This window comes from Balaenoptera acutorostrata, chromosome 3 (assembly GCF_949987535.1).
Source record: "Balaenoptera acutorostrata chromosome 3, mBalAcu1.1, whole genome shotgun sequence".
In the NCBI taxonomy this organism is placed as follows: domain Eukaryota; kingdom Metazoa; phylum Chordata; class Mammalia; order Artiodactyla; family Balaenopteridae; genus Balaenoptera; species Balaenoptera acutorostrata.
This window is the reverse complement of record NC_080066.1, coordinates 183,500,006-183,515,173: the sequence shown is the minus strand read 5'-3', so window position 1 is coordinate 183,515,173 and position 15,168 is coordinate 183,500,006. Positions and strand designations below refer to the sequence as shown.

The 15,168-nt window shown below is 46.4% G+C and overlaps 1 gene segment (V, D, J or C); it reads left to right on the top strand.

Annotated features, from left to right (window-relative positions):
* Positions 1-14,242: 14,242 nt before the first annotated feature.
* LOC103018077 (immunoglobulin heavy constant gamma 1-like) overlaps positions 14,243-15,168 on the top strand; it is a 48,398-nt gene continuing 47,472 nt past the window's right edge. The window contains 1 exon segment of the C gene segment in view: positions 14,243-14,427. Coding sequence covers positions 14,243-14,427 — 185 coding nt within the window.

Genomic DNA, 15,168 nt, shown 5'->3' with positions numbered 1-15,168 from the left:
TTTCTAGATTCCACATATATGTGTTAATACATGACATTTGTTTTTCTCTTTCTGGCTTAATTCACTCTGTATGACAGACTCTAGGTCCATCCACATCTCTACAAATGACCCAATTTCATTCCTTTTCATGACTGAGTAATATTCCATTGTATATATATGTATGTACAACATCTTTATCCATTCATCAGTCATTGGACATTCAGGTTGTCCTGGCTATTGTAAATAGTGCTGCAATGAACATTGGGGGTACATGTGTCATTTTTTTTTCTTTTTATTTTTTTTGGCTGCACTGGGTCTTCATTGCTGCACGAGGTTTCTCTAGTTGCAGCGAAAGGGGGCTACTCTTCATTGCGGAGCACAGGATCTAGGACACATGGGCTTCAGTAGTTGTGGCTCGCAGGCTCTAGAGTGCAGGCTCAGAAGTTGTGGCACACAGGCTTAGTTGCCCTGCAGCATGTGAGATCTTCCCGGACCAGGGATCGAACCCGTGTCCCCTGCATTAGCAAGTGGATTCTTAACCACTACGCCCCTAGGGAAGTGTTCTTTGAATTATGGTTTTCTCAGGGTATATGCCCGGTAGTGGGATTGCTGGGTCATATGGTAATTCTATTTTTAGATTTTAAGGAACCTCCATAATGTTCTCCAAAGTGGCTCCATCAGTTTACATTCCCACCAACAGTGCAAGAGGGTTCCCTTTTCTCCGCACCCTCTCTGACATTTATTGTTTATAGATTTTTTGTTGATGGCCATTCTGACTGGTGTGAGGTGATACCTCATTGTAGTTTTGATTTGCATTTCTCTAAAACCTAGTGATGTTGAGCATCTTTTCATGTGCCTCTTGGCCATCTGTATGTCTTCTTTGGAGAGATGTCTATTTAGGTCTTCCACCCATTTTTCAGTTGGGTTATTTGTTTTTTTGATATTGAGCTCCATGAGCTGTTTGTATATTTTGGAGATTAATCTTTTGTCTGTTACTTTGTTTGCAAATATTTTCTCCCATTCTGAGGGTTGTCTTTCGTCTTGTTTATGGTTTCCTTTGCTGTGCAAAAGTTTTTAAATTTCATTAGGTCCCATTTGTTTATTTTTGGGTTTATTTCCATTACTCCAGGAGGTGGGTCAAAAAAAGAGCTTGCTGAGATTTATGTCAAAGAGTGTTTTTCCTATGTTTTCTTCTAAGAGTTTTATAGTATCCAGCCTTACATTTAAGTCTTTAATCCATTTTGAGTTTATTTTTGGGTACAGTGTTAGGGAGTGTTCTAATTTCATTCTTTTACATGTAGCTGTCCAGTTTTCCCAGCACCACTTATTGAAGAGGCTGTCTTTTCTCCATTGTATATTATTGTCTCCTTTATCAAAGAAAAGGTGACCATGGGTGCGTGGGTTTGTTTCTGGGCTTTCTATCCTGTACCATTGATCTAAATTTCTGCTTTTGTGCCAGTTCCATACTGTCTTGATTACTGTAGCTTTGTAGTATAGTTTGAAGTTGGGGAGCCTGATTCCTCCAACTCCATTTTTCTTTCTCAAGAATGCTTTGGCTATTCGGGGTCTTTTGTGTTTCCGTACAAATTGTAAAATTTTTTGTTCTAATTCTGTGAAGAATGCCATTGGTAATTTAATAGGGATTGCATTGAATCTGTAGATTACTTTGGATAGTATAGTCATTTTCACAATGTTGATTCTTCCAATCCAAGAACATGGTACATTTCTCCATCTGTTTGTGTCATCTCTGATTTCTTTCATCAGTGTTTTATAGTTTTCTGAGTACAGGTCTTTTGCCTCCTTAGGTAGGTTTATTCCTAGGTATGTTATTCTTTTTGTTTCAGTGGTATATGGGAGTGTTTCCTTAATTTCTCTTTCAGATTTTTCATCATTAGTGTATAGGAATGCAAGAGATTTCTGTGCATTAATTGTGTATCCTGTAACTTTACCAAATTCATTGATTAGTTCTAGTAGTTTTCTGGTGGCATCTTTAGGATTTTCTCTGTATAGTATCATGTCATCTACAAACAATGAGTTTTAATTCTTTTCCAATTTATATTCCTTTTATTTCTTTTTCTTCTCTGATTCGCATGGCTAAGACTTCCAAAACTATGTTGAATAAAAGTGAAGAGAGTGGACATCCTTGTCTTGTTACTGATCTTAGAGGAAATGCTTTCAGTTTTTCACCATTGAGATTGATGTTTGCTGTGGGTGTGTCATATATGGCCTTTATTATGTTGAGGTAGGTTCCGTCTATGCCCAGTTTCTGGAGAGTTTTTATCATAAATGGGTGCTGAGTTTTGTCAAAAGCTTTTTCTGCATCTTTGAGATGATCATATGGTTTTTATTCCTTAATTTGTTAATATGGTGTATCACATTGATTGATTTGCATATACTGAAGAATCCTTGCATCCCTGGGATAAATCTCACTTGATCATGGTGTATGATTCTTTTGATGTGTTGTTGGATTCTGTTTGCTAGTATTTTTGTACTAGCAAAAATTTTTTAATTTTGTACTTTAGTATTTTGAGGATTTTTATATCTATGTTCATCAGTGATATTGGCCTGTAGTTTTCTTTCTTTGTGACATCTTTGTCTGGTTTTGGTATCAGGGTGATGGTGGCTTCATAGAGTGAGTTTGAGAGTGTTCCTCCCTCTGCAATTTTCTGGAAGAGTTTGAGAAGGATAGGTGTTAGCTTTTCTCTAAATGTTTGATAGAATTCACCTGTGAAGCCATCTGGTCCTGGACTTTTGTTTGTTGGAAGATTTTTAATTACAGTTTCAATTTCATTACTTGTGATAGGTCTGTTTATATTTTCTAATTCTTCCTGGTTCAGTCTTGGAAAATTGTACCTTTCCGAGCATTTGTCCATTTCTTCGAGGTTATCCATTTTATTGGCTTATAGTTGCTTGGAGTAGTCTCTTATAGTCCTTTGTATTTCTGTGGTGTCAGTTGTAATTTCTCCTTTTTCATTTCTAATTATATTGATCTGAATCCTCTCCCTTTTTTTCTTGATGAGTCTGGCTAGAGGTTTATCAATTTTGTTTATCTTCTCAAAGAACCAACTTTTAGTTTTATTGATCTTTGCTATTGTTTTCTTCATTTCTATTTCATTTATTTCTGGTCTGATCTTTATGATTTCTTTCCTTCTACTGACTTTGGGTTTTCTTTGTTCTTCTCTCTCTGGTTGCTTTAGGTGTAAGTTTAGATTGTTTATTTGAGATTTTTCTTGTTTCTTGAGATGAGACTGAACTGCTATAAACTTCCCTCTTAGAACTGCTTTTGCTACATCCCATAGGTTTTGGGTCGTCAAGTTTTCATTATCAGTTGTTTCTATGTATGTTTTTATTTCCTCTTTGATTTCTTCAGTGATCTCTTGGTTGTTTAGTAGCACACTGTTTAGCCTCCATATATTTGTGTTTTTTACAGTTTTTTTTCCTGTAATTGATCTCTAATCTTATAGTGTTGTGGTCAGAAAAGATGCTTGATACAATTTCAATTTTCTTAAATTTTCTGAGGCTTGATTTGTGACCCAAGATGTGATCTATCCTGGAGAATGTTCCATGTGCCCTTGAGAAGAAAGTGTAATCGCCTGTTTTCAGATGGAATGTCCTACAAATATCAATTAAATCTATCTGGTCTGTTGTGTTATTTAAAGCTTGTGTTTCCTTATTTATTTTCAGTTTGGATGATCTGTCCATTGGTGTAAGTTGGGTGTTAAAGTCCCCCCACTATTATTGGGTTACTGTCAATTTCCCCTTTTATGATTGTTAGCATTTGCCTTATGTATTGGAGTGCTCCTATGTTGGGTGCATAAATATTTACAATTGTTATATCTTCTTCTTGGATTGATGCCTTGATCATTATGTAGTGTCCTTCCTTATCTCTTGTAACAGCCTGTATTTTAAAGTCTATTTTATCTGATATGAGTATTACTACTCCAGCTTTCTTTTGATTTCCATTTACCAGGAATATCTTTTTCATCCCCTCACTTTCAGTCTGTATGTGTCCCTAGGTCTGAAGTCAGCCTCTTGTAGACAGCATATATATGGGTCGTGTTTTTGTATCCATTCAGCGAGCCTGTGGCTTTGGCTTGGGGCATCTAGTCCATTACATTTAAGGTAATTATCAATATGTATGTTCCTATTAGCATTTTCTTAATTATTTTAGGTTATGTTTTTGTGGGTCTTTTTCTTCTCTTGTGTTTCCCGCCTAGAGAAGTTCCTTTAGCATTTGTTGCAAAGCTGGTTTGATGGTGCTGAATTCTACTAGCTTTTGCTTGTCTGAAAAACTTTTGATTTCTCCAATGAATCTGAATGAGATTCTTGCTGGGTAGAGTAATCTTGGTTGTAGGTTTTTTTCTTTCATCACTTTAAACATATCCTGCCACTCCCTTCCTGCTTGCAGAGTTTCTGCTGAAAAATCAGCTGATAACCTTATGGGGATTCCCTTGTATGTTATTTTTTACTTTTCCCTTGCTGCTTTTAATATTTCTTCTTTGAATTTAATTTTTGTTAGTTTGCTTAATATGTGTCTTGGTGTGTTTCTCCTAGGGTTTATCCTATGTGGGACTCTCCGCTTCCTGGACTTGGGTGGCTATTTCCTTTCCCATGTTAGGGAAGTTGTTGACTATAATCTCTTTGAATATTTTTTCAGACCCTTTCTTTTTCCCTTCTTCTTCTGGGACCCCTATGATTCAAATGTTGGTATGGTTAATGTTGTTCCAGAGGTCTCCGAGACTGTCCTCAATTCTTTTCATTCTTTTTTCTTTATTCTGCTCCTCAGCAGTTACTTCCATCATTCTATCTTCCAGCTCACTTATCTTTTCTTCTGCTTCAGTTATTCTGCTGTTGATTCCTTCTAGTGTACTCTTCATTTCCGTTATTGTGTTGTTAATCACTGTTTGTTTGTTCTTTAGTTCTTCTAGGTCCTTGTTAAACATTCTTGTATTTTCTCAATCTGTGCCTCTATTCTATTTCTGAGATTCTGGATCATCTTTACTATCATTACTCTGAATTCTTTTTCAGGTAGATTGCCTATTTGCTCTTCATTTATTTGGTCTTGTAGGTGTCTACCTTACTCCTTCATCTGTAACATGTTTTTCTGTCTTCTCTTTTTTTTTTTTAATGGGTGGGACTGTGTTCCTGTTTTACTGATTGTTTGGCCTGAGGTTTCCAGCACTGGAGTTTGTAAGCTGCTGGGTAGAGCTGGGTCTTGGTGCTGAGATGATGACCTCCTTGAGACCTCACTCTGATTAATATTCCCTAGGGTCTGAGGTTCTTTGTTAGTCCAGTGGTTTGGATTTGGTGCACACACCATAGGAGCTCAGGCCCAACCCCCAGTCACTCAGGGGTTCCTCCCATCCCCTTGGGTGTCAAGGTCCCCACCAGTGTCTGGTAGGTGCCCTAGTTGTGAGGAGACACAAACTCCACGTCCTCCTACTCAGCCATCTTGACTCCACCCACTCCCATATACTTTAATAATCTCTAGGTTACTTATAACACCTAATACAATGTAACCACTACATAAATACCTGCCAACATGCACAAAATTCAGATTTGCTTTATGGAACTTTCTCAGAATTTTTTTGCAAACACAGTACATGTTTTTAATCCACAGTTGGTTGAATCCAAGGATGCAGAACCCATGGATCCAGAGGGATGACTCTACTTACTTTCAGTAAAGATAGCCTTGGGATAGGTTTCCATTCTTAATCAAAATCACCTCAACCCCTGCCACCTCCAGACAGGATCCAGCTTCTGTGCTGATGAGGACCCAAACCTGGCCAGGATTATTGCTGTGGCCTCAGATGCCTATGTTGCCTGGTGGTCACTCTAAATGTATGGACCCCTCTGCACAGACCAGGCCCAGCACATGCATACAGTGGCCTGCAGGGGTCATACAGGAGAGCCGCCAGGCTGCACTGGGGATCTGTGCTGGGCGGGGGAGGTGGGATGCAATGAGGATCTGTTGGGGGGACAGGTGGGATGCCCCAGGGGTCTGTGCAGGGCAGGGGAGGGGGGATGCACTGGGCCTCTGTGGGTGGCGGGGAGTGTGGGATGCATGGGAGAAATCCCAAGGGGGCCTCTTTCACAACACACTAGGCCAGGGCTGTGGTGGGATACTCAGTTTACACCTGTACCTGGCCAACCGTATATAAAGATGGAACTCTGACCCAAGAATGCAGCCAACAGCCCAGGACACCCAGGCACCATCACAGGATCCAGCCCAGGAAGCAGCCTTCTCCCTCCATGCTAACCTAAACCTAACCCTCTGTGCTAGACCTGCAGGAAGTCAGACCTCTATCTCGAGTGACAGCCCAGGAAGCCCTACCACTGCCCTGTGACATCCTTCCCACGGGCGGGGCTTGATCAATAACCCACGGCTTCCATGGTCTTTGTCCTCACTTCTGACTGAGGACCAATCAGAGAAAACCGGGTGTGCCCCAGCCATCACAGGGGTACCTGCGTCTTGTCGGCCGTCCAGCTTCCCCAGCCCCGCAGCCCACATCAGGACGCCGGAGGCACTCTTTTTTCCTATAAAGAAGCTTTCTATACACAGAAAATATTTTAACATGCTAACACACACATGATATAATAAGTATGTTATAGGCCCTTACATGGGCATAGTGTTATATGTATACAGTAACAATTAAGCCACATACGCATAATAAAGCCTCAAAGCCACCCACTCTCCTGCTGCCCGAGTCCCTGCCCAGCCAGGTGGGCATGGCTCCCTGGCTGCAGCAGCTCAGAATAAACAGCCTCTGCTTTTCCCGTTAAAACATTTCCAGTGTTTTAGGAGACACAAGGTCTCGTGACAATAGCTCAGGGTTACAGTGACAAACAGCCCCAAATGCATCCCGAGACCTGGACACAACAGGGACAAAGGTGAAGCTGGCATTCGGGCCTGGGCAGGGAGGTGATCGCCCACGGAAATGAGCAGAGAAGGGGTTGGCAGGACGGCCACGGGGCCAGAGCAGCACCATGGCAGAGAGCGCCGTGCTTGACCGCCGTGCTAGACCACAGTGCTCTACCGCGCAGAGACGGATGCTGACAGAGGGCCCCGCCCTCCTCTTCCTCACAGGACTGTTCACACAGCCAGGCCTGCAGGCACCCTGAAGGGCACCCAAACCACACCACGAGGAGTGTCGGGGCATTTCTTTTTTTTTTTTAATTGAAATATAATTGATTTACAATGCTGTGTTAGTTTCAGTTGTACAGCAAAGTGATTCCGTTATACATATACATGTATCTATTCCAGATTCTTTTCCCTTATAGGTTATTATCTATTCTATATAGAGTAGTGAGTATATGTTAATCCCAAACTCCTAATTTATCCCTCCCCTCCCCTCTCCCCTTTGGTATCCATAAGTTTGTTTTCTATGTCTGTGAAGTCTATTACTGTTTTGTATGTAAGTTCATTTGTATCATTTTTTTTAGATTCCGCATATGAGTGATATCATATGGTATTTGTCTTTCTCTGTCTGACTAACTTCACTTAGTAATGTAATCTGTAGGTCCATCCACGCTGCTGCAAATGGCATTATTTCATTCTTTATTATGGCTGAGTAATATTCCATTGTATATACGTACCACATCTTCTTTATCCATTCGTCTGTCGATGGGCATTTAGGTTGCTTCCATGTCCTGGCTATTGTAAACAGTGTTGCAATGAACACTGCGGTGCATGCATCTTTTTGAATTATGGTTTTCCTGGATATATCTCCAGGAGTGGGATTGCTGGATCATATGGTAGCTCTATTTTTAGGTTTTTGAGGAAACTCCATACTGTTCTCCATAGTGGCTGTATCAATTTTCATCCCCACCAACAGTGTAGGAGGGGTCCCTTTTCTCCACACCCTCTCCAGCATTATTGTTTGTATAGTTTTTGATGATGGCCCTTCTGACCGGTGAGAGGTGGTACCTCATTGTACTTTGATTTGCATTTCTCTAATAATTAGCAATGTTGAACATCTCTTCATGTGCCTTTTGGCCATCTGTATGTCTTCTCCGGAGAAATGTCTATTTAGATACTCTGCCCATTTTTCTATTGGGCTGTTCATTTGTTTTTTATATTGAGTCGTATGAGCTGTATATACATTTTGGAGATTAATCTCTTATTGGTTGCATGGTTTGCAAATATTTGCTCCCAATCTGTAGGTTATCTTTTTGTTTTGTGTATGGTTTTCCATTGCTGTGCAAAAGCTTTTCAGGGGGGCTTCCCGGGTGGCGCAGTGGTTGAGAATGTGCCTGCTAATGCAGGGGACACGGGTTCGAGCCCTGGTCTGGGAAGATCCCACATGCCGCGGAGCGGCTGGGCCCATGAGCCACAATTACTGAGCCTGCGCGTCTGGAGCCTGTGCTCCGCAACGAGAGGCCACGATAGTGAGAGGGCCGCGCACCGTGATGAAGAGTGGCCCCCGCTTGCCGCAACTAGAGGAAGCCCTCGCACAGAAACGAAGACCCAACACAGCCAAAAAATAAATAAATAAATAAATAATAATTTTAAAAAAAAAAAAAGCTTTTCAGGTTAATTACGTCCCATTTGTTTATTTTTGTTTTTATTTCCATTACTCTAGAAGTTTGGTCAAAAAAATCTTGCTGTGATTTATGTCAAAGAGTGTTCTGCCTATGTTTTCCTCTAGGAGTTTTCTAGTATCCAGTTTCACATTTCGGTCTTTAATCCATTTTGAGTTTATTTTTGTCCATGGTGTTAGAGAATTTTCTAATTTCATTTTTTTACATGTAGCTGTCCAGTTTTCCCAGCACCACTTATTGAAGAGACTGTCTTTTCTCCATTGTATATTCTTGCCTTCTTTGTCATAGATTAATTGACCATAGGTGTGTGGGTTTATTTCTGGGCTGTCTATCCTGTTCCATTGATCTATATTTCTGGTTTTGTGCCACTACCATACTGTTTTGATGACTGTGGCTTTGTAGTATAGTCTGAAGTCAGGGACCCCGATTGCTCCAGCTCCATTTTTCTTTCTTAAGATTGCTTTGGCTATTCAGGGTCTTTTCTGTCTCCATACAGTTTTTTAAATTTTTTGTTCTAGTTCTGTGAAAGATGCCATTGGTAATTTGATAGGGATTGCATTGAATCTGTAGATTACCTTGGGTAGTGCAGTCATTTTCACAATGTTGATTCTTCCAATCCAAGAACATGGTATATCTCTCCATCTGTTTGTGTCATCTTTGATTTCTTTCATCAGTGTCTTATAGTTTTCTGAGTACAGGTCCTTTGCCTCCTTAGGTAGGTTTATTCCTAGGTATTTTATTCTTCTTGATGTGATGGTGTATGGGAGTGTTTCCTTAATTTCTCTTTCTGATTTTTCATCGTTAGTGTATAGAAATGTAACAGATTTCTGTGTATTAATTTTGTATCCGGCAACATTGCCAAATTCATTGATGAGCTCTAGTAGCTTTCTGGTACCATCTTGAGGATTTTCTATGCATAGTATCATGTCATCTGCAAATAGTGACAGTTTTACTTCTTCTTTTCCAATTTAGATTCCTTTTATTTCTTTTTCTTCTCTGATTGCTGTGGCTATGACTTCCAAAACTATGTTGAATAAAAGTGGTGAGAGTGGACATCCATGTCTTGTTCTTGATCTTAGAGGAAATGCTTTCAGCTTTTCACCATTGAGAATGATGTTAGCTGTGGGTTTGTCATATGTGGCCTTTATCATGTTGAGGGGCATTTCTTTGAAACTCTGAGTGAGCGTTCCCGTCCCAGGTCTGAGCAACCTCTTGGGGCAGAAGATCATGAGCTTCCCTGGGCCCCCTGCGCCTCAGCGACCATCTCACCTGATAGCACTTCTCCTGCTCTTGTTACAATTTTATACACGTTTGGTTTCCTGGGTGGCATCAATTCCCACCTGAAAGACCTCCAGGGGCTTATGTTTTCTGGATTCAACCTGGACTTAAACAGCAATAAGTAAAAAGTCCTTCAAAGGTGGAACGGGCACCATGTCTCTGCCCGGCAAGAAGCAACCATCACGATCCCGGGACAGTGGGCATGAGATCCAGGCATGCGGCGGCCAAACCAGCACCCAGGTGGCCCTCCGCAACGACAGAAGGAGGTGCCGAATACAGGGGTGAGCCGGGGCAGGCCCAGGAGCCACGGTTGCAACAGGTCGGGTCAAGTCAGGAATGAGCCAGGTTTTGGGCAGGGTGGGGTCTTACCACTGGGCTGGAGGACCCACAGCACGGGGTGACACCTCTGCTCCGACTTCTCATTCGTGTTCACAGATGCAGGAAGGGTCTGCTAGGAACCCCTCAAAGCCTCTCTCTGCTCTCAGAACTACATGGCGAATGTTTCTGAAGCCAAACCCAGACTTCAACACGACGTTTCACAAAGTTTCAACACCAGGTAAATTCACAGCCTCACTAACTTTCTCATGTGAAAAGATTTGCCTGGAAAAAATGGGACCTTGAGAACTGGGATGTGGACACGTGTGTGGATTTGATAAAGCCCAGGGCCTTGAGTGCGCAAATCACATTGTCACGCCCTCCCCAGCCAAAGTAGGCTGCCCCCAAGTTGCTCCAGGGACAACAGTGGTGCTCTAATGATCCCGAGTGACTGATCCTCCTCAGTACAAACGCCACCACCACAACCAGGGGGCAGACAGCATGCACAGGACCAGGAGGAGGTAACCAGCGCCCTCAGTGACGTGCACCTTTTGCTGCTTTGTCTTGTCAGAAACCTGGGCAGCAGGTGGGGTGGACTCCTTGGGCCCGAAGCCCACAAGCCCAGACTTTCTCAGGGGTTTATCCAGACTTGTCAGTACGGCTGAGCTGAGCACAGATTATGCAGATCCATGTGCTTCGTGAGCAACGCAAGCAAGTGGTAAGTGCAGCTTGCAGAACCAGTAGCCAACTGGCCGGGCGGTCACACCGATCCTGTCCCACATCTGATGGCACCTGCACACCGTCCACTCCCTGTGGAGCTGGACTTGGCCTGGGGCAGGTCTGAAGCAGCACAGCACACACGCCGCCCACCCGCAGCTTGGAGGAGTTGCACCCTGCCCCCCGCCCATGGCACTTCTGGGGTGGTGAGACAGTGTCTCCTGGGACCCCGATCCAGACCTAATGCTGAAGCTATGGGACGGCCCAGGGGGTGCACACAGGGTGTAGGGTGCGCTGCAGCACTCAAACGAGAAACTGAGGGTCAGTGTCCCCCAAAGATGGGACGACCAGTCTCGGCCCACACACAGCAGTGGACAGGCCGCACGCGCTCTCTCACCTAGAGGGCCATTTTCCGGCCCCAGTGACCATCGTGAACTCTGTCCCCCGGGGGGACAGCTGTGGCCGGGATAACAACTGCCCTCTGACCGTGCACGTTACACTGGCCTTTGGTCAGATATCGGGGCCACAGATGGAGCCAGGGAGAGGAGGAGGGAAGAGGCGGGAGACAGAGGTCTGCAGGGGAGGCCACCCCGGCAGGTAGGCAGGACGAGGCAGGGGCTGGGCTGCAGGCTGAGCCCAACCACACACTCTCCAGGGTCAGGAGAGGTGCCCACCAGGGCTGGGACACCCAGAGGGCTCAGGCGAGGGGCCCGGTACCCGGGCTGCGGTGGGCAAACCAGGCATAATCCCTGCAGAAGGTGGAAAGCCGTGACAGCCGGGGTTCTCACTCTGTCCCCTGGGTCCAAGGGCACCGCTCACCACACCCCACACACCCACAAGAGACACCCCGGCTGCATCTGGACTCCCCCAGGCCCTCTGAGACAGAAAACACCCAGAAGAAAAGGGAATTTCAGGAAGAAATTTGAGCCACCCGGTTTCAGTCCTGTTCTTAGTGTCTGGTGGTCTGGGGGAAGGGAGTTCACACCTCCGGGGGGGCTGGGTACCAAGTCCTATAGGAAGCGGGGCTGCAGTCACAGAGCACAGCCCTGAGGAGCCACATGTGCCTGGGGCCGGAGCAGGGAGGGGGCGCGGAGCCCTGGGCTGCAGGGGAGCGAGTCCACCACCCCAACCCTTGGTGAGTGGGGTCCGAGAGGATCAGGACAAGGGAGTGGAATGGGGGCCACGGAGGGATTGTCTACCTACTGTACCCATGAGGAGAAACAAAGGATTTGGACAGCAGACCAAGGGCGTGCTGACCAGCTCGCCAGGCACCAACTCCACATTTATGATGGGGGTGGGGACACAGTCCCCATTCAGGAGCCCGTTTGCGATTATAGTTCCCAGGGGTGGTGGGCAGTGGGGGAACGAAGGCCAGGAGCCACATGGTCCAATGACTATTAGAAGGAACAAGAAAGGACTTTAGGAAGCAGTCAGCCATGAAAAGGTCAAGGAAGTTACCCAAGAGAAAGAAGAAAATGCAGCTCTTCTTCAGGATGGCTTGTGGAGGCTTTTAGAAAGTTTACTAACATAGGCCCCTTCACTCCTGAGGGTCAGTCCCTGCTGGGACAACATTTCATCAGCCAGTCTGCCCAATATGAGGCAAAAACCCCAAAAGTCACAATTAGGCCCACAAACCCCTATGCACCAACTCATTGAGGTGGTCTTTGGGGTATTTAATAATCCAGATCAACCGGAGGGGGAAGAAAGAACTCAGCATGAGTAAAGGCAGGTCAAAGCTCCAGCTAAACCGATAGCCCTTGCTGTCAGCCGCATTTTGCAACCTCAGGAGAACCCAAAGGAGACAAGAAGGTTCAACCATCAGTCCGGAAGTAAGACCAGCAAAGGGGAATGCTTCAAATGCAAGTCGACCGGCCATTGGGCCCATGAATGCCAGAAGGAGCCCCCCAGGCCATGCCCAGTCTACCAGCAGACGGGTCATCAGAGTGGGACTGCCCTCGGTCCCGAAGGGGAAGGGGGGCTCTTGTTCCTGAGATGGCCATGCTGGACGACTGAGTCAGCCCGGGGATTCTGGCAGCTCCCCGCAACGAGATGTCCGTCTCCATCAAGGGGCCCCGGGCGTCCTTGACGTGGCAGGTAGGAAGAGCGGCTTTTTAGTCCATACGGGAGCCTCTTACTCTGTGCTGATTTCTCATGCTGGGCCTCTTTCTTCTAGAAGCTGCACAGTAACCGTGTCGACGGAAAGCCTCTCACCCGTGACTTCACTGGGCCTCTCGCTTGCCAGTTTCAACAGCGTTTGAGCTTGCATGCCTTTCTGGTTCCCAAAAGCCCCACCCCACTGCTGGGGAGAGATCTTCTGGGCTTCCTTGGGGCCATATTATGCTTAGGAGACCCTGAGCAACCCCTTATTTTGACCCTAACTGAGGCTAATGAAAAGAGGGAGCTAGATCCTATCCCTAGCCATATCTCTGCAGATAAAGTGACCCCTGAGAAGGCCATCAACGTGCTAGCCGCTGCCCAAGGGGGAATCTGCCCCATGTTAAAGGAACAATGTGGGTTTTGGGTAAACCAAACAGGTCAAGTCCAAAAAGATACTCAGGGCTTCTTATCTGAGGCCTTTCAACTCAGGGAGCAGGCAACCCAGGGATGGCTCTCACCTGGTCCTGGTTCTCCTGGTCCCTTCCGCTCATAGGACCTGGAACCTCTATCTTCCCTCTTCTCCTCTTTGGCCCATGTCTGTTTATCCTCTTAGAAAGATTTGTCTCCTCTAGATTACGGCAATCCCATGTCAAGATGATGGTGATACAGGGATTCCAGCCACTCCCTGAAACAGATCCTGTCAGGGTGGCAGCAGAACTCACCTTGGGGCCCCTTAACAAGACAGAGCAAGAGTTCTGTGACCCCAGTTAGGTAGGGTCCATGAGCCCAATACCAGCCTGAAGAAGCTACAGAAGAGGGACCATCGCCCTACATTCTGCCAATAAACACTTCTCGGGGTCCACATATCTCAGGGGCGATTTGAGGTAGGAGATAGATGGGCCCAGCACAGGAATCAGTTCAACCTCTGTCTCCTAACTTTTCCTAGTAAATTTCATTAAAGAATCCCATGCCACCTGAGCATACCTTGGGGGAGGTGCCTGTGGTCCCTTGGGAGCAGGAGGTGCCCCCCCCCCGAGGACGTGGACAAGGGGCCAGAGGGAAGGGGGCAGAGGGCAGCTCTGGGCCCTGAGGACCCAAGTGTCCAGCCAGGCTCCGCCTCAAGAGTGCTTCAATACCCACAGAGACCCCGGTTCAGGTTCCACCATGCCTGCGCCACTGGCCTCCAGCCCAGACTCACTGCCCCTCTCCGCACAAAGGTAAAAGCAAAAATTCCACTCCCTGTGGGCAAACCCTGAGGGGCTCATTCAGTGGTCAGTGCAGGAGGCCACAGGAACACAGCTGCACAAGCACCAGGATGGAGGCCGGCATCAGCCTCCTGGGGCCCCAGTCACCACCCAGCCGTCCACCCACTGAGCTCACGCAGACAGGCCAGTCCTCAGGCCCCATCCCGCCAGCCAGCCCGGACATCCTGATGAGCAAGCGAGAGCTGTCTGGGGCTGGCCGCTACCGTCCTCGAGAAGAAAGCTGGGAGCCGCGAAGGCAGGAGACACAGGCACCAGGGAGAGGGCCGGCTGGCCAAGCACAGTGATGGGCATGGGCTGAGCCTCCTCCTGAGGGTAAAGATTTGGAGAAGCCCGCCCACAAGGGGCTCTGAAGTTCCATAGAAATGGGGCAGAGCGCGTGAGCACACGTGACACAGGGCAGTACTCCTTCATATACAAAGAGCACTCAGCAACCAATGAAAAGAAAGAAATGTGAGCAGTGGGTCCTGCACCATAAGGAAAAACCGGGTGGCTTATTGGGTGGCCAATAACAGGAAGAAAATGTTTCAATAATTGGAAAAGGTACAATAGGAGGAAACTAGGGGCGGTGAGTGACCTTCTTGGCCTCTTTGAGGACCTGTGAGCAGCTAAGACCATTCTTCAGGGCCCGGTGGCCTCCTTCCCAGCATACGAGTGCCCAGACTGTGTTGACAGGAGAGTCCACTTGTGGCGAAGGCCCTTCTGAGAGCCGCCATCTGCGCTGGGAGACCAGGCATCCCACGGACTCCGACACGGACCGTGCAGCCTGCTGGGGTCGGGCACAGAAAACCCAGCACTGGGCAACTCTGAGGCTTGTCCAGAGAGCCCGAGTGTTTGGTTCAAATAGAACATGAGAGGGGCAGTAGAGCACTTCACGCAAGGTCAAGGGCGCAGCCCTGCTCTGCTCTGCCCCCTCACACCGACACTCCCTGGGGATCTGCTCCTGAGGCAGGCAGGATGCCCTGGGGATCTGTGCTGG